Source organism: Pogoniulus pusillus, chromosome 2 (assembly GCF_015220805.1).
Source record: "Pogoniulus pusillus isolate bPogPus1 chromosome 2, bPogPus1.pri, whole genome shotgun sequence".
Lineage (NCBI taxonomy): Eukaryota > Metazoa > Chordata > Aves > Piciformes > Lybiidae > Pogoniulus > Pogoniulus pusillus.
Genome location: NC_087265.1, coordinates 26,018,811 through 26,042,242, shown reverse-complemented (window position 1 = coordinate 26,042,242; position 23,432 = coordinate 26,018,811). Strand labels below are relative to the sequence as shown.

The window sequence follows — 23,432 nt, the reverse complement described above, 5'->3', positions numbered from 1 at the left end:
CCCCTGACCTGAAGCGGAATCATCAGATACTATCCAGCTATACACTCAGAGATTTTGTCTGTGCTGACTTCCTCGAAGCTGCGACCTGCCTGGTGGCACAGAACAAATGTGTCATGAATATGCTGATCATTATCACTGTATTTCACACTCCAGCAAGATTCAGCTAATGCTCTCTAGGCAGGCTAACAAGGTAGGGTTTGTTGAACACCTATTTTAAGGATAAAGAATCAGCACAACTGATAGAGACACTTCCAAGATTTGCCACCGGTTTTCTTGATTTCTCCCGACACTGAACAACTCGAGGTGCTATTTTCTGCCGGTGCAGAGCAGGGGGAAAAAGAACTTTACGGAGTACCTTGTGCCTGAGCCGCAGAGCTGTGGGAATACCCCAGAGCCAGGAGCGCTGTCTCCACCAGCTGGCTAAAGAGCACATCTTTGCGAACCAGAACGAACTCGGCATGCTCTTCTCGGTTATCGTATTCAAGAGAGGCGTCCGACTGCTCCACCACACAAAAGACTGGAATCATCAAACCTAGAGTTTAAAAAAAAAAAAAAAAAACACGACGACAAAAAGCATCAATAAGAGAGGAACAAGAAGTGTGTCATACATCTCTGATTAAAGCTGTAAATTACTACACCTCCTAGAAGGCTCCTCTTAAGTGGAAATCTGCCCTTCTTCCCCGTGGAATAGCTTTTGTTTGCCTTCCAAGGGAAATACTGAAGTCTCATCACTTGACTCATTTAAAAACCACACTAGACGTTCCAGAGAATACAATTCAGGAACAGAATCATAGTCGAACAAGATTTCCTAATAAGACCCTTTCAACATTGCAAAAGTTTTCTGCAGTTCCATGACTGCCCCTGTTCTTGCAGATCACAGATTCTCCATGTTCAGCCGTGTGAAAACCTGACACACAAACGCTGCTTCTGCTTCCCTTCACACAGTGAGCATACAGATGAGTGGGCAGAGGCTAGCTCTGTACACAGCTCTTGGCCAAGACAGGTTCATTTGGTAATTTTCAGATCATGGCCAGTCTTCTCACTGAGCAAGAAAAACACTCTTGTATTGATTCTATGATTTTGCTGGAAACTATAGCCTTGTGCTGGCAGCTGATGGTCGCACAGACCTGGAGAGGCCAGTGGCTGTTCTGCTGCACGTATGAAGAGAATGGAGTATCAAGGACAAGAAAGGGTCACAGAAGAAGAAAATTCAGAGGGTGGTTTGGATTCAATTTTACTCTGTTTTGTTGTAGATTTACTTTTGTGGTTACAGGATCAAGTCATCTGGCAATAAACTGTGGGGCATGAACTTAAGGGGATGGAATACAACAGACAGTAGAAAAACAAGCTCCTTTGTGGGAGATGGCACTACAGGACTTGGGAGCATGTATGGAGGGAAAATGGAACAGATGGAAAACCTATGGAACTGCTCAGCCATTCTCACTGTCTGCTCCAGGCTGGGCTGCAGGCAAGGAGTGCCAAAAGGAAAATCATTATCTCCAGTCACAGAAATATATCAATTGGTTGCACGCAATTTGTTAGCCCTTAGATAAACTGGGAAATACTGTGGCAAAGACAAACCTAAGACTAAAACAGTTCTCCAAATATGCTATATAAGGCTTGTAATACTGCCAGAAAGCCAATGTCTAACTCCTGTTCTTCAGAATGAACTAGAACCATCTCCAGTAGATAAAAGTGATGACAAATAACGGAGCGTGTTTATGAAATGCCAGGCACAAATCACTGGATCAGACAGTTCTTCAAGTGAAAAAGAGAAGAAAAGAATGTCACATTTGTGGGAAAAGAACACCATATTTCAGTTCTCCTTCCTTCTGTACAAAGTCAGTTAAACATCTCCAAGATCTGCTATCAGTAGTTTCAGTATCTACAAACCAATAGCTCCACAGTCTGTCAGGGGAGTTACCCTGCTCCAAACCAAATACAGCCACACCACTAACAACTGCTGAGGAACTTAAATCACCCTTGTCTTGCAATTGCACAGACTAAATTTACTTTAAAATCTGCTTTAGATACACAATTGTCACTTAGTGACCTATCTGACATGGAGCAGCTCCCAGTCTGAAGTTCTAACTGCAGGCCATCAGCAGCAGCTACAATCTGCAATATCCAACTGATGCATTTTTTTATTTGTTTTAAAACACACCCTGAAATAATGTGTAAGTAGGTTACAGCATCACGTTGATGCTGCTCCCTTTTCACTCCTTGATTCTAGGTTAAACTGATGCATTTTGCAAGTTCAAGCAGCCAAATTCTAACACATGGTGTTAAAAAAAAATCTTAGGGAAAAAAAGTATTTCTAGGTGCTTTCCTGAAAAGACAGTGCACAGCTGATACTGCTCCTCTGACATCAATGATAAGATTTCTATTCCTATCACAGGTTAAAACTGAGTTTGCTTTGTCCATACATCACTTGACTAGTTAAAACTAAATTTAACTTCCCTAAGGGACAAACTTCCCTTCCTGTCAAACAAGCAGTCCATCAGAACACTTCTGATGGGACTATTCACGTCTTAACAGCAGGTGTGAGATGCTTGGCCTAATGCTGAGGCTCTGAGGTTAGGTGCATAAATTACATTTTGTCAAGACAGAAGTAGTAGGTGAAAGCAAACTGATGAGAGGGATGGCACAGTGTCTGCTGTCCTGCTGCTGGATGTCTGCCTTGTCATACAACTCTCTTCACCATTTCAGCACCTATTTTCCACACCTGTTTACTGCCTTAGTACAAACAGAACGTCAGATGCTAGAAGTGATGCTGTACCTGACATCACTTTCTGAAAGGCATAGAAGACCTGCAGGGCTCTTTGTCCATGACGACTTCCTTGCCCCTTCCTGCTGCTCCTGCTTGCAAGGACCATGCTACAGCAACGGCTTTTGCAAAAACATTTGTGAACTCAGTGACCCAGCCTAACTGATGATAAGCTGCTATTAGTACCTTAAAAACAGAGAGCAAAGGGCAGGTTACCACATCTGCCATTGCTAACCCATTCTTATGCCTCTCACTACAGTGTAGGGAACCTTAATACCAATCCTATTTGACTGGGAAAAAAGAAAATTAAAAAAATTCCAAAAACAAAACCCAAACCCACCCACAAACAAACCAACCAACTACAAAATAGTAATCCTACTTCCAAGCTAATCTCACTCAGAGAAATTCTGTCTGCTTTGCCCCCTCTATTTCACATTGGAGAGTTAAGCTATGTCTCCAATTGATTTATTGCCTCTAAAAAGAATCTATTTTTTTCTTCTGCTTTCACACTACTCCACATCTTGCTCCTAGATGTAGCTATTAAACTGAGGGCTCATTGGGCCCTCAAGAAAGAGCAATGGAAGCTAGCCACTGTTCATTGTCACTCCTCTTGAAGAACTTACAGCAGCACTCCGAGAGCAGGAGACCAGGCAGCCATAATGAAATCTCACATGCAGTGCTACAGCAACACAAGTCAGACTTATTTGGAGCTCCTGGAACTCTTCAGCCCTCCACTCAGAACCACTGTTGCCTTCCCTCTCCCACACACTGAATATGTTGAGGTCCTTTCTGCACTGAACTTGAGTGCATTGACTCTGCCAGTTTCACAGAGATGCTGTCACAAGCGATGCTGCACAGCTCATGGTGGATGACATACAGCATCAACAGTCACAGCCAGAGAAAACAAGGGGTAATCCAAGGGTTAAAAAGGAAACAGTTTGCTTCCTTGAAGTAGGAACACAGAGCTAGAATATACACAGAACATTAATAGTGATCACAAGTTACAAAAAAGACTTTTTTTTTCTACTGGATATTAATTCACTTAACTGACTTAGAAAGCAGCTCCTTCGGGCTTCTCACAGAGCTTTCGCTCCACATAGCACCTGCAGAAAATGCTAGGGGAGCATAAACCAAGACAAAGTCTTTTATAAGGCCATCCATACTCTGTAAGAATTCCTTATAATACATGGAACAGAACAGAAAAAAATCCACTCCTGCAGCTACCCAGAAGAACAGAATGGTTGGGGCAAGCAGGATTTAATAACACGCATTTTTAAAGTTAATTCAGAGATGGAATTTAAGCTCCTCTGCTGCTATCATGCAACAGCTGCAATGTACGGGGGAAGACTTTGTAAACATAGTGGCATTTTTTCAGTTGAGATTCTTCTAAGGGGCAGAGAAATTAAGATTAAATACACATCAAGAAGACCTATGTCCAAATGCACATTTTCTCCTTCTTGCCTGTTTCACTCTTTAGTTTTATTTCACCAGGCAGCAACCCAGTCTTAAAAATAAAGGAAAGAGAACAAGTATTTCATTCAAAAAGTAAGATTTGCAAGCTGTAAATTTCTCACGATAACCAGAAGGACAGGACAGAGCAGATTTTAAGAAGTCCTGCACTTTTCTTTTGTTCATTTGCCAAAGACACCTTGTCTAGTACCAGATTCAAAGCAATTAATAAATGTGATACTACCAGGGCTGAACTTCTCTGCATGTCCAACTACACAAAGCCATCACAGCCCTGGCACCTAAGGCAAAAAAAGGACACAGAAAGCTGAGAAGGAGGTTGAACTGTTTCAGCCACCTACCTCTCCAGCCATTAAACAGGGAGCAGCGTGAGAGTGGCCTAATAAGTATAATATGAAGATCAGCCAACAGGAAGAGGTACCAGTAAAATTTGTGTCTTCTTAGATTAAAATCTGTTTCCATCAGCACAAGTTTTGAGCCCCATCTAGGTGTTATTTAATTTAATCTAATTTGAACAATTTCAAAAGATCAGCTTGATTAATTTCAACAGCACCATGTTATGGAAAGATTTACTGTACAGGGGTTGTCTAGCAGGGAATTAATAAAGAAGCCAGTTCTTAGCCCTGAGTAACATGAGGTTTTAAGACTTCCCAGATTTCTAGTGGGAATACTTCACAACACAAGCATGTTTTCTTCTGGGATTGAAACTCACCGAAATTATTAAAAACTGAAATCAAATGGTGGTGTCAAACCCAAAGGAAATCATTCTACAGCGGAGAGATTGTTATCAAATGAAGAAAGTGGTAAATAAAGTTTTTGTTGTTCCTGCTGTGCTTTGGATTTTTAGGTTTTGTATATTGGTTGTTTGTTGGTTTGTTGTCGTTGTTTTTTTAAACAGAACACAGACACACACGCTGAGTAATCTCCCTCAAAGACAAAGCAAATTTCTATGGTTGGGAACTCAGATATCAGGATATTTATCTGAAAATTCATGAACTACTGAAAACTCCTCATTACTGCACACAGAAAATATTTTCCCTAGCAAAGTCTGTAACATCAGTCCTCTTCTAAGCCAGGCTTCCCAGTACACAATTTTAAAAAATCATCTAGCTAACAGCAAGAGAAGAATCCACAGATGTTTATTCCCACATGTACCTCAGAACACTGAATTAGGAGCTACTTCAGTCGGGCTGCTAAAGTTAGACTCTTAATCTCCAACAGACTGAGAAGCTCAGCTAGCAAAGCATGGGTCATCTTGACCAAACGGTCTAGGTAAAGATTTCATCCATTTAACCATTAAGCATGCTTCCACACTGGCAATAACCACAGGATGCAATCCAGATGCAAACATTTCCTCAACTTGATCAGCTGCTGCTTTTCTTTCATCCAGCCAAGGGGAAAGCAACACATTTATTAATTTCTCTGCACTGCAACAGAGCTGACTGCATGTACCCTGATCTGCAGAGGCAGTTGGACTAGATGACCTTCCAACCCAGACCATTCTGTGATTTAACTCTCTTCCCTTTCTTTTAAATAAATTTGAAAAACTATCCTAAATTGGGAAAACTGTTTCAAAAAGTAGAAATCAGCATCCATGATGCACAGGAGAGGGTTGCCAGCTCTCCTCCTCGTATCCTGCAGCTCTAATTGAACAGGCAGAAACTAAATAAATTCAACAGTTTATTCAGTTATCAGAAATACCTGAAGTGCTGAACCAAAGATAGCCATCTGACATTCAAACACCACACAAACCTATGATTTCTGTTATAAAAGACTTAACACAAAAAAAGGGAGGGGAAAATAAAAAGGAAGCTTCAAAGCTTCAGTATGTCGCCTCTTCGAAATACTGTCAACTGAAAACCCTGAAGTGATCAGAAATTAAAACCCAGTGCCTATGCTTAATAACCAGGAAGTTTCAAGCTGAACAAACATAGAATCATTGTGGCTGGAAAAGATCTTTAAGACCACATGTAATGAGAGGAGATAAATTCATAACGAGAAAAGATGATCTGCATTCCAAAATGTTATTTTCTAAGAGGAAGGGCATCAAATAGTACGTCAAAAAGCAGGGCATTGTTCTGATCTCAGCATCACTTTTACTTAAATCCCAGTGTGGCTGGTGACAATGTGCGACCTTACCCAGAAAGTCCTGCACAGCCCAGGTTAGGGCTGCAGATACAGGACACAATGACAGGTGGAACAGGCTTAACCATCTTGTTGCCACAGTGCCACGTGTACAGAACTGCTCACACTTGAGAACAATCAAGCTTGAAGCAGATTCCAGGCTCAGCCCATGCCTCTGAAATTCAGTGATGTGGTGGAAGACCAAGCTCACACATTTCAGCAAGGGCTAGTCATGTCCATCCATTAAGGCTCACTTTAAAGCAACCCCATAAATTACAAATATAATTAAATCAGACAGAATATAAGCTGTCGGCACTTAACTTCTTCACAAAAAGATGCTTGGACTGAGTAAATGGACGTATCAAGCACCAGCTTACAACAGCCTCATTAAGAGGCTGAGAATTCTTCCACTGTAAATCTTGTTTAATGGGGACTGGAGGAATGATTTTGCAGTTGTTTGTCACTAACCACACTCAGAAGCACGTGAAGAAAGATGGGTGTGCACGCTGACAGGCAGCCAGCAGGAACCCTCTATGTCAAATACAGAGGACCCTATCAGGATCTCTGCAGCTGTAGAATCCTATACAAAACAAGCACATCAAGCATCTCATTACGGCAAAAGCTTTTCCTTAAAACCAAGGGACCTTACTTTCTGCTAACCTTCTGTACTCCAATGTACTCTAGACAAAAATGTAAAGTATCTCATTTTGCATATAACCAGTAACGTGATGCTGTTACACTCCTACCCTTCATGGCTTTATAAGCCCATTGCAAATAATTTGTTCCAGGATGCAATTTGGTAAAGAAAAGCTCAGTCCACAGATGATTTTAATACAACGTTTGCCAAAGAAACAAAATCGTGTTAAATAACATTACATGGTGGAATTTTTCTTCTTTGGAGGGCCAGGGGAAGTAAAACTAAGGACAATATCTTCCTCCTTCTTAGTTATTTTTTCTGGCTTAACGTATTCAATAAATCTGCAGGCAGGAAATGCATTTCTACATATTATATTTTAGCCAGTGGTGAATGCAGACCACAAGATATTATTTACAGCCTTCTTCAGCTTCCAGTCCTTTCTGTGGCTTCAGTCTCCCAACCATCGCAACTATCCCAGATCTCAGGAAATCTTACAAAGAAGTCACTAACATCTCTACAGATGTCCCCTGCTTCTGACAGCTTAACTAGCCCGAGAATCCCCCTCCTCCTAATTGAAATAACAGCTTTGCCGTTTAATACAAAATATTGCAGGCCACCGTCCCACTGCAGAAACATATTATGAAACACAGAACTTGATAATACTTCTGAGTTTCTCAGAAAAGGGTATAGAAGAAAGGGCAGGTTCAGAGAATGCGCTGAGAGGAACAAGCAACAAGCAGTAGAGGGACGGGAGGTGCTTACCCCTGGCACAGCCTCTCCCGTGGCACTCCTCAGGGCAGTGAGCAGGCCACGCAGTAGCAAGGCCTCACAGGCCTTTGCTAGCCAAAGGGGATCATCTGCCAGCGGGAACGAATGCCCTGCGCCAAACTACCTAGGAACTAACCCTGTGTATCAAACTAGTTGCACTGACTCAGTCCAGTTTAAAATCTGCCACACTGGTTGAGTCCAATGGGCAAGAGAAAGAGCAGCCCCTGGGGCTCTGTACCCTCCGGTCAGCCCTCGGACAGCCATGCACAGGGCAGCCAGGAGGCAGAAGACATTGAAGGGGAGAATGAAGCATCTCCAAGTTTCCACCTATATGAGAGAAAAGTGGGAGCAATGACAACGCAGAGCTCTAAACAGGTTTCTCGAGGAGCCCGAGTGTCACAGCCGCCTCTGTGGCTCAGCAGAAAGCCCAGCTCCCACCCAGCCAGCCCTCGGCCATGCAGAAACGCCCTGGGGGCGCAGCGGTGCCGTGAGCTCCACCAGGGCCGTGTGCGGGCTTCCTATCCACACAGCAGGACCACGGAATCATTTAAGTGAGAGAAGACTCTTAAGGTCATTAAGTCCAACCACACACATCAAAAGGCAAAGGGGCAGACACTACTGCGTTCTTCCTAAATAAGAGAGCGGTTGTTTCAACTCCTTTCCCAATTAAAAAAGAAGAAAAAACACACCCCCAGCAGTACTTTATAACATGAACTAATGGAAAACACGCTCATTTCACCCAAAACCAGAGAAGGAAATGCTTTCAAATGCAACTGCTGGGTTGTTTTTTTTATTTTTCTCTTTTTTTTTCTTTTTAAATCATCTGAATTCATTAATTTCCTATAAGTTTTAGGGTTTGGGTTCTGTGACTGAAAAGCAAGCTCAGGGTTTGGGAGGGGTTTCTGGTTTGGGGGACTGCTTTCTGCCATATTTCTCTCAAATACGTAACAAACCTCGCCTAAGGGGCTAAGGCTCTCTATGCCAAATTCTACCCAGAACTAATTTTAATGATCAACATTTTTAAACCCTGCAAACTGGAACCACTAATAAGCCCCCAGCTTCAGTGGTGCTAGCAGATGCCATCATATTATGTAATTTTTAAAGCAAAACCCCATCTTCTGGCAAAAGCATTTTAATTAAGGTTTTGTTAACTAGTCTCCTGGTACTGGGATAAGTCCCCCAGCATCTAACACAAACGTTTTCATAGCTAGTTTGAGGTTTTACTTCTGGAGGAGAAGTACCACACACAGGCCTGTTTTTGGGATCCCACCACTAAGCTCTTCTCTCCTTCTTGTCCATCCCTTTGTGTGACCTACCCCTCTGGCAAGAAAAAGACAACATTTTCTCACTCCTTCTTCATGTTACTTAGATAAATAGCGGATGGAGAGTCTCATGTAACATCATCTATGTCTTCACACCCAACTCAAGTCTCCAGCTGTAGCACAAGCTGAATGGATTTGCAATCATTGTACTCGCTGCCTCCTTCCCGCATGTTTTTTGGATACTGACAGCAATAGAAAACCTCATTTCTAGTGACAATGTCAACAGATACAGCAGAACTGTTTATGAGCAGAAGTTACAAGCACACACACAATAGGACAAGCCACATTAAACACTGCCTCAGAATAAACGTCATCGAGCTCAATAGTTACTGATGGAGCCCTTCATCCTGCTTCGCTTTCAGCAAGGCTTCAGCTACTGTTATGGCAACATCACCACTGGATGGTATTTTTCTGGTATAAAGGAGACCACAGAAATCTTCATCAGATCTTCATCAGGAAAATGAATGGGGAAAAGAACGACAGACATGAATGAGTCAAAGCAGCTTGACTATTCCACCCTCTGGAAGCAGCTAACTTGCCCCTCTGTCTCCTTTTTCAACTAGTCAATGCAATCTTCAGACAGCCTGCACTCATGGCCCACTATGGGCCAAGAACTGGCATCTGGGGAAGCACTCCACATTTTCCAAAACAAGATCACACAATCAACAACTGTGCATTTGAACATTTTTCTTATAGGAACATTTACTTTCATCAGCTAGCAGGTCACATTCTTCTAACAGCTTTTATTAACTACCACATCTTTATCAAACAAGCCATGAGGTCAAAGACCAAGAGTTAATAGGCACATCCTCTTTCTCAGGTATGCACAGTATTACCTACTTTATTCAGCCAGTTCAGAAAATTTCGGGGAGAGAGTGTAAGTGTTGACCTACTGTGTGTGGATTTCCTTGTGAAGAGTCAGCAATCCATGCTTTTGGGACTCAACAGGCTGAATTGCTACAACATTACATACACAAAGCTACCCTGGAGAATCAGATACTTCTGCTAGTGCAAATGCATGCACTCGCAGAGAGGTGTTAGCCAAAGAAAGCAGATTACATCTGCTCTTGGAAGGCTGAACTGGCACTCAGTTCACTTTTGGATGCCACGCCAAATGTTGATTTATAAAGCTGTATGGTACATGACTAGAGCCAAGGCTACTGTAGAGAAGATCTCTCTTTCCACCTATGGTATGGTACAAAGCGCACTTCTGCTTACAGCTCTAGGAGTCAGCTTTTGGGGAAATGCAGAGGTAGGTTCCCTCAGCCTCAAGCCCTCAACTACAGTTAGGTCCCTGTTCAAGGGAAACACAGCCACAGTGCTGCCCAGCACAGGGCCCTTCTGTCTGCAGTGGTTTCATCAGAAGAATGAGATGCTGAAGTAGTTAAAGGGTCACAGAGAGTCAGACTCAGGTAGCAATGGCTTAGGAGATCAAGTACTATCAGTGGCATATGAGTCCACTGATTTGGAGAGGGGAGAGGAAAAAGAAGGAAAAAAAAAACCAACCCAAAAAAACCCACACCACCAAAAACATTCTGAAGGAGAAAGAATTAATTTTTACTACTTTCTACCTCTCTGCAGCATTCTCTGAATCATCTCTTTGGCAAGTCAGTATGACACCATGCTCATATTAATATAATCAGAAGGGCTCAATCCAATGACAGAAATGTGACATTCATTATTATGCCAAACCCAGACACTCGGATAATGCCTACTTGAGCTTTGCTGTCAAGCAGTACGCCTACTTGCTGCATACTTGCTCAGAGGAGCCCATATGAAGTCTACTATCCAGACTTCTAGCTTCGGCAACAAACTCTACTGAAAAAAAAAAAAAGCCCACACTTCTGTTACTCTGCATTTTCTCTAAGTCTAAAAATTGGTAGAGTGTATGACAGGTCCACCTCATTTTTCTTAATGATGTTTTTATTATTCTTTCACTCAATTAAAACAGAAATGGATATTGCATCTTCTGACTGTATAATTGTTATTGTAATCTGTTTTCGATCACTGCTTGGGAAATGGGTCCAAAACAACATAAACTATCCACAGCCTCAGAATACAAGTCATTTTCTTTTACTACAATACTTAAAGAGACATCTATCATGCTGCTCTGCTAGCATGTTTGTATTATGGAAAAAAAAAAGTTATTTGTAAGTTGGGAAAAGACATTACGAAAATCACCTTTTACTTCAAAGTATTGTGTAACTCATAATTTAGAACTGTGTTTCTTAATAACCACTCAATAAGGCTGGAAATTGTGCACATCTAATTTTAATATATAAATAATGGAAATGCATATAACCCAAAATATGCTCAAAATATGAATTTATATTACTCCTGAAAAATAGTCTGGTTCTAGTTTGGAAAATTACATGCTTCATTTCCAATAGATGCCTGTCAGCTAAAATTTATCACAAACCCTCTCTGTGAGTCTAGATTACCAGGGTGGTGAATGCTTCGATGCGAGTTTCCTCACTTATCTGAAGTTTCTGCCCAAAGTCAGCAACTTCTGGAGAGCAAAGCATCAGTGATACACAAGCACAGACTATCCCAGCCGCTTCTCAGCACTATAGGAATCAGAGCACCAGAGAGAGGAAGAGTAGCCCTGTGGCTGCAAGCAGAGATACAAACCATGGGGTTTGATAACAGAAACTCCCCTCATGATATTTCTTGCCAGATTTAGCACTCTGTCAGCAGAGTATCTTTTCATCTCAGCCTGTGTCTTTGGAGAACAAGGAGGGAGTGTATTTAAGTGGGAGACATTGCTGCTGCACTCTGAAATGCAGTGGGTGCAATGCAGTGGGTGCATGGCTGTCTCCAGAGATGCCCCAGCTTCGTATCAAATATAGTCTGACAGGTTATTTTTATTAATCTGTTCCTGAGCTTTTTCACCTTGCTGACAGTGCTACTAACAAGGTACAGTTGTGCTCAGACTGTTTAATATTGCATGTCCGTCTGAGACAAGGACGCCAGTTAGAGCAAAACAGCGGGCAATTTTTACTATTAGCCAGGTAGTTCTCTATTTAGAAAATAAGCTGCACACTTAAACTGAGCTGTCTCTTCAAGATCTTTCTGTACCCTTCCTATAGCTTTTACTGATAACAAACTTTTTCTCTCAACATCGCTGCATGCAACATCAATAATCATTCAGCATTTGCCAGGAGATTTGAAATACATGTTGAGACATGAGACTTCTGTCCTAGCGCCAGCTTCTGATACAAGCAACGCAGGGCTCACACTTCATCTTTTAAGCAATCTTGTAAAATTATTTGTGTAGCTTTATTCCAAATGGGTCACGAGTTGTTCGGGGTTTGGTTTGTTTATTTGTTTTAAGTTCTCTAAAATAAAGGAAATAAAAATTGGAATGGGATGTGTTTTTCCCCTCACTAATATTTGGATCCACGCAAATGAAGACAGGACAAAGTACAGACAGCAGCTGCACTACTTGCTTCAGTGCAAAGCTGACGGAACCCTGACTATAGGACTGCAATACCATGGACACCATGACTTGCTGGCTGAGAAAACACCACACATCAAATAAGTCAACACTTGTAAAGGGCCATAAGAACCTCCTCTAGATGGGCTAATGGTATGTCGCATCCCCCCCAAACTAAACAGCAACGTGAATTTTCTGTCTTCCTTCTCCCTTCCCGCTAATCAACGTCAACTTGTTTGTACATAATCCTGCAGCAGAGACCTCGCTGATCTGCATTCTGCAACAAGTACAAAATTTGTTGGAAGGCGATTTGGTTTTAGCATGGCTGGAGGCTAGAATACATTTCTCAAAAGCCATCAAAAACTCAGCTGCTTTTTGTCTGCTGTGACTGTTTCTTACATCTGCATTAGTGACACATGTCATCGTGGGGAGCTAGCATCTGACCCAGGACACTCTATACAGTAGGAACCAATTACCACCAGAGCAGCTTTTCAGAGGTAGGGAGGGCATCGGTTCCTCACTCCAGAGAGCAAGCTGGCTTCAAAACCACCCTGCGCTTCAGAGGAGCACACTGGTTGGGCAGTGACAGAGTCTGAGCTGGGCACAGGTTATCTTGAGCAAACCCCCACTGTATCAGTTCAAAGGGACAGGGGTAATACTTTATACCTTGAAAAACCAGGCCTTTAATCCTAAAACACAGCAGTAGTTACTAATTTAACTAAATTATGAGGGATGGTAATTAAAGGCCTAACTTATCTATGCCTTGCAATTTGAGATTTGAAATAAAGTCTTCCAAAGTTTTACAGATTTTCAGTTATTTTGAAAAGTTTAAAAATAAGATTTAAAAGCAGGTTGGGGACTGCTCAGTCACAGAAATAAGAATTTTCCTAAACAGGTCACACAGCTGTTTGGCGAATATAAATACATGAGTGCAGTAAAACCATCCTCATTGTACAACATCAGAGACGCCAGATTCCATTACCGTCTTCTCTGTCAAAGGGAGTGACAACAACCTTACTGGTCCAAGCATTTTGCTTAAGCTCCAAATCACTGTCATGGCCCTTTTCCTCCCCATTCCACACTGACAGCTGTAAGGAAAATGGCAAAAATGGAAAGTAACTGCAAAAATAAATATTCAGACTTGCATCTCCAGGAAGAGTATTAAACATCTTAAAAGGTATCTTAAAGTAACTGATACCATCTGAAGGTCTGTGTTACAGACTGGAACTTTTAAATATGGCATAGTTGTCTGCTGAAATGAAGGCTTGATTACAGCTACGTTATGCCAGATCATCTCTACTTTTAAATCCAAATAAATTCAGTGCAGCAAAATAATTTAAACAGAAGACAAAGACTTCCCAAAATTAAGTATTTCGGAAAGGAATCTTTAAGCCTCACCCTTTAAGCCTTCATTCATAACAATAAAAGTTTAACGCTGTTTTTCTTCCTCTGATGTCTGAATCCTGCATCTACATCCCACGTGAGAAATACATTGCTATTTAATTTCTTTCTCGATGCCGTCTTTAGAGTTTATAGTAACATTTTTGCCACCTTCCTCGGGCATAAGAACAATTCTGGGGAGTCGCTGACAGCTTCACCTGAACGGGAGTTTTCAATCACCCTATAAATAATTGACAGTGAATACACTCTATTCTGTGCCAGTGAGGCTAAGAAAAGGCAGGACCCAGTCTATAAACTGTGGAAGGAAAGAATTAACAGTGACCTTTCAAAGGTGTTGGTTTCTCTTTCTTCACTTTGGTTCATGATGAGAACAACAGCATCCAGTTATCTAATGTGGCCATGGGTCTAGGGTGGGGACAAAGCGGGGAGATGACTTGAAACACTGAGGAACTGTTTTGGGAAAAAATAAAATCTTACTACAGCTAATCTTGAACCAAAAATTATCACTGGCTTTCTGAAGATGCAACTTAAGAGTTCCAAAATTACCCTAAACATCAAATTATGCCTAGGTCGACGAATGGGTGGATACCCTATATTCTGTTTAATGCCTATGTTCAATTGCACGCATGTTTTAACCAACTGTGTCTTTTACTTTAATAACAGACCAAGCACTGAAAACACATAAAAACAGACTATTTTTCTACCTCAGCAAAAATACAGCTGACACATTGCATGACCCCTTCAGGAGTGACCACTCTGTTTGTTCTAGTTACATGACACAATCTGATTGAAAAAGCAGGGTCAGGGGCAACAATCAGCAAAAAGACCAGAAACACATTTTAAAGCATCAACCATGAAAAAGAAATCACTGTCTTGCTGTCCCTTACTGCTCCTGTTCAGTTAGATGTCATTACTCATCAAGAACATGTAAAATCCAAGAATTCAGCCTTCCTCACAACCCTTGCTGAGTTGTATCAAAGGACAAGGCAACATTTTCCAACTATCTTGCAACTGATAAAACAAAAAACGCATTCACACGCTGCTGGTTCCTGAACTAACAAGGATTTGCAGCTTTCATGTCTGTATATCTCAACACGTTCCATTCTTTCAAAGAACTATGTACTTCCTCTGGGCATCAGGAAGATATCCTTCATCTGAGATCTAGGCAGAAAGACTACCCAAAGCATAACCTTTCACTTGACTCAATTTGCAAGGGCAAGTGAAGCATGCCTCCTTACTCCACTCAGGATGCCTTTTATAGCTTCATGTTAAGTAATGGTTTAGAAAAGAGCAAATTTCATCAAGTTGCACTCCTCTGTCAGCAGAGAAGTGGATTTCCTCTCCAGTAAAGTCCTTCAAATCCTTACAGGAGATGCAAAAGGTAGTACAAATCCCATGACATTTTTGCAGAAGTATTTAGACAAAGGCTCTTCAATCACGCTCAGCCAGCACTTTCGCCACCAGAGAGATGTACCAAAGCAGATTTCCAACCATGCTTAAGCAGAGAAGACCCTGACCCCTCAGAAATTTACAGGGTTTCCAACTATTAGCAACAATGCTCTGAGGAGTCACCACATCCACATTGCTGGTACATGCGACTGTACAAGCACAGTGACCACAGCTGCTGGTTAACATCCCCATCATGCAGTTTACTCTGAACTCCCTGAAAGTTTTCTCCCTCCTTGGCAGGGAGAAATCGCACATTTTAACAGTTAAATTATAAGAATGTATCACTCCCAGACTGCATAAAACTACCCTAACCAGCAATTTTTTTGCAATCATTTCCTGTCTCAGAATTCAAATGCATTCCCTTGGCTATATTTTGATTTTATGTTTCTGTTGCAGCAAAACCCAAACTTCAAACCAGCTCCTTCTGCACACTGGTTAAGTTACATTCAGAGGCTTCTGATGCTATTTTTCTATGCTTCTCAAAACTAATACACACACATATAGATGTACGTCCACTTGCACACAAGCAGGTTCATAAACTGCAATCAACAATTTAGTAAATCTCAGTTTCCTAGCCATTAATCATCCCCCCTCCCCTTTTTTTTTTTAATTCCTTATGGAGTGAATTACTAACTGAGCAGAGACGCCAATTCTAGTAAGTGAATGTTACCCAACAGGGATATAAAGCTGTCAACACCATGGTGCTCTTGTTTGCGCTAAACTCTCTCCCAGGCTTCATATGTTTTTTAAAGTGATATTAGCCTTATTTTTTTCCCAGGGACCTTATGAAAGCAGCCTCTCCTGAACATCTGAGCGCTTGCTCTGTACAACACACAGGTTTTAAAACAGACAGGTCAGAGAGACACAGAAACATTTCACTGAGCACTGGGTTAGTCAGACAAACCAAAACTGAGCTCTAACACATCGGACTGACGCTAACAACATTGTAAACAGTACCACAACTTTTAAATCCTCTATTAAACAAAACCTCTAAGACCTCCTTTATCTTTTCAGTGACCTTCACCAGTTTATTACAGCTGCTGCAATGGATCTTTGAATTAAGTACATTTAGGTTCAGAATTTTTTTTAAAAAGTGAGAGTTATAAGGCAAAATTTCTCCTGAGAACAATTGATTTTCTGTCTGCACTACAAAAGCTTATTTTAAAACACTTTTTCACTCATAAATCTAAAGAGAAAGCTAGAAACACCTACAGCACTATAAAATTTCTCTATTTCTCAGGGAAGTCACTGGAAAAATAATCGTAGCAAACACTATGATTATAAAACTGGTTACCAAAGGTCATCAGTCTCATTGCAGCACCAGTGAATTGAGACCTTATTGTTCTGTTTCCAGGGATTAAGCTCAGAAACAGATATTATTACACCAAAAAGTCACTTGACAAGTAGGAAGGAATTTCAGCATTTACATATCCAAGGCTCAAAATGAGATGAAGAAAAAAAAATTCTCTGTCTTTGCTTTCAAAATCTTCAGATACACTTTATAGAATACGTAACAAATTAAAATAAAATCTAAAATGGTCTCTATTTTCCAGGGGTGTATTTAATTTTTTCCCCAAAAAATTAATCTCACATTGAGTAAGTATCAGCATTCTTTAAAGCTTAGAAAACAAAAATAAACTGAAAGCTAGCAGCTCAAGCCCATGTCATCATTTCACTACAATTTTCAACAGTTTGCATTTTACCAAACACTAAATAAAACTAAAAAAGCCTTTATTAAGATTCACTAAAAGAGAAGTTTAATACTCATTTTCTGGTATACTAAAGATGAGCCTGTCCATGAACACCCACAGCTGCATTTCATAACCTCAGTGAAAAAAATTACTAACAGCATAGCAACTACTACAGACTTCCAGAGACACCCAAAACACTGTGATCTTCACTCAGAAAACAATCACTTGGTGTCACAGATTCTTAAGTACCACACTTGAAAAACAGCAGAGGAAAAATATCTGGAATTGGCTCTGTTGATTTATCTTGAGAGCATTTCCAGGAGGAAAAAAAAGAAAATAGAAATCAATTCTAAACTGCACCATTATCTTATTAAAAAAATCTGCCTTAACTAATTTAGTATTGAGCATTACAGAATCTAGGTAAGTATTCAGATGAGAATAATTCTCCTCTTGCTTTAAGTATCAATAAGGAGCAACGAGTAAACTTTATGATGAATAAATAGCCTAAAACCAAAGAGACTGAGACTGTGTAAAGACCACCAATCAAGAATAAAAATTATTCCTGCACTTGCTATTTCCCCTACATTTTTACACTCCAGTTTGTACCAGCTTTATAAATAGGGGAAAGAGGAGTTTATGAAAACGTAAGCTCTTAAAAGTTTGCTTTCAGAAATCAGAGTCTTTATGTGGAAGAGATCTTCCATAACCGAACAGGCCAGATCCAAGCAGAACCACCGGTGTAGCTATAAAAGCCAGTGAATTTCTCTTGGCTAACACAGATGCAATTAGGAAGCAACATATATATATATATTCACAAAAACATTTAAAAAGCATGAAAGTATGTATCTATAACTGCCCCAAGGAAAAAGACTGTAGCTCCAATTCTAACATCCTTTGTAAAATCAGGCAGCTACGCCTTAGTCTCCAGAAAAGCATTCAAAACTACATATATTACTCTTTATGTGATTAACCAGTTCGTTTTTACAGTTGTTCAGGAAATTGTTGCTCCACCAGTTTGTAAGTGGAGTAGCACTATGAGCTTTTCGCTGCAGAGCTGCTCCTTCTTTATCCATGCATTAGAAGAACACGGAGAAGACATTTAGAGAACAGACACAGCGTCATCCGAGAAACATAAAGAACTGCCGAGATCTCTTACCCTTCATTAGGTGTGTGAATGAATCCTGTGTTTGTAAAATGAAATAAAATCTCCAGCCTCTTTAGCAAACTTCAGCAATTAGGAAGCCTAGTGAGCCAAAGAGGTCTAAAACAAGCATCTAATGCTAAAATCGCTAAATAAACCTCACGTAATAGAGAGTCATGTGACAATCATATCAAAGTATCTCCTGAAATGTCATTTACACAAACTCTTTGTGTACAAACAGCTACATCTGCATGTTACTACTCCGTACATTTTGAAGGACAAACACATTGGCATTAGTTTTTAAAAGGTGAGATTATTTGTGGCCTGTCCTGCACTATTTTGCTCCCGACATCTGTCTAATTTCAGCATTTTTAAGAACCTTTTTCCAAGCACGAGGCTGCATTGTGTTACATGTGACAGCTGTATAGCCAAGATGAAAAATAAGAGGGCACTTAGGAGAAGTAGCTGGAAGTTTAGAAGCAAAGGGAATGAAAAAAAAAACAACCACACGAGTCACTTAAGTATGCTCTAACACAGAACTGACCATCAACTACCGAGTAAAGTATGAAAGTGGTGCGGAGAGCGGCAGGAATTCCGCTGAAGGAGCCAAACCCCTTACGTGTGCTGTTGCCCTGTCCTCTTTACAACTGCTACAAAATGCCGTTTACAGAAATAAAACCTCCCCATATGCAACACTTCCATTCCTCCCTCCCCGAGACCCCCTTCTCGGAACTATGCCGTTGCGTGTTACACACCCGACTCATCCCTTCCGCACCCAGCCCGAGGCGATGACCTTCTGTGCGGGTTCTGCCCGGGTCCCGCTGCCAGACACCAGCTTTCCAACGGGCAGCGCCGAAGCAGGCCTCACCTGCGCCGGGCCAGGCACCGGTACCGTCTGGACTGAGGCCTTAAATCGGCGGCTGGTGCCCGCCGCACACCGCGTTCACGCAGCTTGGATCTCTCAGCGGCGTGCAGCAGCCACACGCTGCCCAGGACCGCGGGCAGCAGCCGGACAGGGGTCACATCGACCTGGGGCAGCTCTGCCGCGCACCGCGCCGATCCGCCCGCCAAGAGCCACGCCGGGCATGCCGCTCCGCGCTCCCCGACACCGGGGCCGCCGCACCGAGCCGGCCAGCAGTGCCGCTGTGAGCGCGGCCGCATGGTTACCTCCCACGGGCTTGGTGACGGCTCCGTTAGGCCTCCCGCGAGTGCCCATGGGGCTACCGTTCTGCTCCAGCCTGGCCACCTTGGTCGGGGGGGGCCCTTTGACATCGGGGCTGCCGCTGCCTCTGTCGGGGCTGTCCCGCAGGCAGGGGCTCTCACTCCTCCGTTCCATGCTCGGAGACGCAGCTCCCGCTGGCAGGTCGCAGTAAAGGGAGCACGGACCTAAAGCGAGAGAAACGAGGCGCTTCAGCTGCTGTCGCCCGACACCGGGCCCCGCTTACCCAAGTAGGTCCCCGCACTGCGTTCCCCGGGGTGGTTCGGCTCAGCGATTAGCGGCCGGGTGAGATACCGCCCCGCTCTCGACGCTGGAGTTGGCTCTGCTGAAAGCGTAAGATTAGACCTCGACCCCCAGCCCGGCTGCCTTACCCGTAAGTTCGGCCCGCAGCCCCCGGCGTCCAGTCCCAACCTGCCGTGGACCCCCGGCGGCGGACAGCGCTGCCCCTGGGTCCCCATCACGCCGGGGGTTGCAGGCCCGGTCGGCAACCCACCCGCTTGCCGCAGCCAGGTGCTACGCCTCGGGCCCCGGCCCGCCCCCAGGGGCCGCGGAGAAGCGGCTGCCCGCCCGGGCGGCTCCGCAGTACGGCCCCCCCGCGCCGGCCAGCTGTGCTGCCACGGAGCAGCCGGCCGCCGGCGAGCGGCGGCCGGGAGCTGCCACTGTACTTACTGCTTAGAGTCTGTCTGTAAGCTGGCTGAGCTGGGCTCTGTCCATGGATCAGAAGTAGAGAATCCAGGGTGGAAAGTTTCCTTGCTTCCTCCTCTTACGCCGCTTTCTTCCCTTGTACTGTTTCCCCCACCCCCAGCCCCTCCTTGCCCTTCTTCTGGGGTGCCGAGGCAATGGGAGCGGGGCGGCTGCCCACTCTGCGCGGGGCGACAGGGGCCAGAGCCCTTTCCCGAAGGGTCCCGGGCGGCAAGCAGAGCGGAGCTGAGCGGGGAGGCCGGGGCGAGGGGGCGGGGAGCGGCGGGGCCGCTGGCTGCGGTACGGAGGAGCTGGAGGAGGGAGCCGCTTTCTCACACCTTCCGCGAAGAAAATCGACACCGGGGGAGCAAGGGGAAGAGAAGAGGAGGGAGTGCCGCTCTCCCGAGCTCGGCGGCGGCGGGTGCCTAGCGGCGCGGGGAAGCGGCGGCGGCCCCCGGTGTGTCACTTTCAATCGCTCCCTCCTCTGCCGGCAACAGCGGCGGCAGAAGGGACTCGCTACAGAGTGGAGAAACGGTTATTAACTGCGTTGAGTCATGGAGGCAGAGTGAGTCCTTTTGGGGTTGTCCGTGGGTTCGGCTTTGGTGCGTGTGCCTCTGTGTGTGTCTGCCTGCCTGTCTGTCTGCGCCGCGCTCCCGTCCCAGGGCTGTGCATCCCAAACATCGCCACCCCTCCGCGCCTCCGACACCCCTCCCCTCCCCGCCCCCCCCGCACAGACCGAGCCTCGGCGCTTCCTGGGGACCGCGGACAGGAGCATAGCAGCCCCCCCTGTGCCTTGCCGGGCCGACCCGCCCTGCACAGCCCCGGCCCCGCAGGGTGGGAGCCGAGATCCACCTGGCAGGAATTGCTAGGCAATTAATAAATAACACATCTCGCACAGGGCCCACCTGCGCAGGGCAGCGCGGAGCCGGGATGGCCGCGGAAGGGGAAGCGCGGCAGGGCGAGGCAGCGGTGACAGAAGACCGGGGGCAGAAGGCGCCAGCACCGGGGCAGTAGGGCCAGGGGAGGGCCAAGAGGAAGAAGAGGAGGAGGAGGAGGAGGAGCCGGGGACAAGGCGGAGAACGACACGAGGGAAACCGGAGTTTGGGAGACTGGACCAGCCGGGGAGGACTGAAGCTGCCACCGGTATCCAGTCCGAGCGCCCGGCTGACTCCAACGCGGCTGGTGCCAACCGCCCCCCCTCCCCCCTTCCCGAGACAGCTGAGGGTCGGTGGGGACCTTCTCACAGCCTCTCCCTGCTGGGGTGATACGGAAGCAACTTCTGTCGCCCTGGAGGCCGATCGCACTTCCTCCGGGGTCTCGAGAGTGAAGTGGGCGGCCCGGCCCGACCCCAGGTAGGGTCCTGCCTCCGCCCTGCTCTTCGCTCCCGGCTCCAGGCAGCCACCGGGCTGGCTCTGAATAATTGATGGCGGGAACCGAGAGGAGGTGACAAACGGGCACAGAAGCTCTGCTGCCGCTAAATATTTAATATCAGAGCTCCGCGTAGAGCACGATAGCCGGCGGGGAGCGGGGAGCTCTGCTGGAAAAGACGGATCGGGCTCCCCATCAGTTCCGGGAAACCCGGTGCCAAGCGCACCGGGGCCTGCGGTAGAGCGGCCACTTCCCGCAGCGGGGCCATGCCCGGTGGCGCGCCCCGAGGACTCGCAGCGCCCCCTGCCCGGCCCGGGGGGCACCGGGGAATGAACCGGCGGCACTGCTCCGCCGAGCCCTCTCTGCCCGCCCCGCGTTAAGGTGGACCGAGAAAATCCCTTCTGTGGGCCTGGTGGCGGGGGAGGGAGGCGGGGAGTGGAGGGGGCGGCGGACATCTCCGGCGGAGCCTCCCCGCTCGCTGTCTGTCCACCGCTGGCTCCCTGCACGGTGCCGCCCTCCCCACCGTGCCCCCTTAAGAGCTCTGACTTTACGGTGGCGCCGGAGGGTCAAAAAAAAAAAAAAAAGAGGGGGCTACAGGGCGGGGGGCACCCCCACCACCGGGCAGCACTGGCAGCCGGTTTCCGTCCGCTGCCTGGGGAGGGTAAAGTCGCGCCAGCGGTAGCCCTGAGGCCGCCCGCAGGTGCCCCGGTGCGGCGAGCTTCGCCGTTGCTACCCCGGGATACGGAGGAGGGGCAGGTCAAGTCAGGTCCCTCGCGGGAGCCTGGCCACCGCTGGCCCAGATGCCCCGCACTGCCCGCCAAGCTCTAGGCTCTGCCGGTGGGCACAGTGACAGGAGAAGCAGCAAATCCCCTGGCAGGCTAAGAAAGACAAATCGCTTCACTGCGCATCCGACCCCCGGCCTGGCGCCGCATAGCACCACCGAGCGTGGCTTCCCCACCTCGGCCGAAGGACCGCGTCTCTCCCCTCCGCGGAAAGGGCCCTCGGATCCGCCGCCAGCCTTGCCCCAAGACAGCATGACGTGAGCGCGGGTGAAAAACAGGTTCCATTGCTAGCAGTGTCCGGGGCAGCCAAAGAAGCTGCCCGAGACCGCGGAAGGCCGGGGCGGGGGAGCCTCCGGAGAACCGAGCGCCGGAGCCGCGCAGGCTACAGAGTAGGAGAGAGCGCAGCGGCTGCCGCTGTCCCGCTCAGAAAAGGGCCTCAAAGTTTGGAGAAGTCTCGTTTTCTTTTTAAATTACCCAATCTAACTTTTCTTCCCGACCTCCCCCGCCGCCCCCCCTCCTCTAAATCTGATGGAGCTCAGCAACAGCTCTGACTCGGAAGTTCACCTTTTCATCAAATGATTGAATAATATTTTGTCCTTACCTTTGCTGTTGAACTACGAATTCTCGCGAATCAGTGGTCAGAAAGTTGGAAGAATTGGTGATTTAGGACGTCAGTACTTCTGGAGGGAAGAAAAAGGGAAGGAAAAAAAAAAGCCAAGGGTTTAGCCAGGATCTTCCCTGTCTGATTCGTTACTATTATTATATCTGATGATGTGGATGGATGGAGAGATTCAATCCAAGCCCATTAATGAGCTATTTTATAAACAGCATCGGCTGAGGATCTTCATTTACATGTTGTCAGCGATCCCGTCCCGCACCGCGGAGGCGCGTGAAGACGGCGATTACCGGAGTGCAGCAAAGCGCCTATAAGAGTGCGACCAGCTTGTTAATCGATTAATATTTTATTGCCTGTAAATATTTCATACAGTTTTTAGGAAAACTATCGATTCTAAATTATTAAACTACTCAGGAGGGCATCTGAATAATGCATACAATTAAATACATTTAAATATATCTTTAGCGATTGCTCCATCTGCAATCAATCCCCCCACAACGCTCAGGTTTTGTCCCCACTGGTCCTGGTTCCTTATTTGCGTGATCACTGGAACACCAGGATCG

The 23,432-nt window shown here is 45.4% G+C and overlaps 1 protein-coding gene across 3 annotated transcripts in view; it reads right to left on the bottom strand.

Moving 5' to 3' along the window:
* Positions 1-22,958, bottom strand: part of SATB2 (SATB homeobox 2) — a 142,448-nt gene extending 119,490 nt beyond the window's left edge. Inside the window, exons 1-3 of one of the 3 annotated variants that reach the window (XM_064158413.1) lie at positions 22,855-22,958; positions 19,371-19,589; positions 356-532 (exon numbers count right to left, since the gene is read on the bottom strand). In XM_064158413.1, the coding sequence (XP_064014483.1) occupies positions 356-532; positions 19,371-19,539 (346 nt within the window). In that variant the 5' untranslated portion in view covers positions 19,540-19,589; positions 22,855-22,958. Of the gene's footprint in view, positions 1-355; positions 533-19,370; positions 19,590-19,793; positions 19,867-20,091; positions 20,178-22,854 lie in introns of those variants that run through there. The other 2 variants (XM_064158408.1, XM_064158421.1) reach the window with 2 other exon arrangements.
* Between the last annotated feature and the right edge of the window lie 474 nt (positions 22,959-23,432).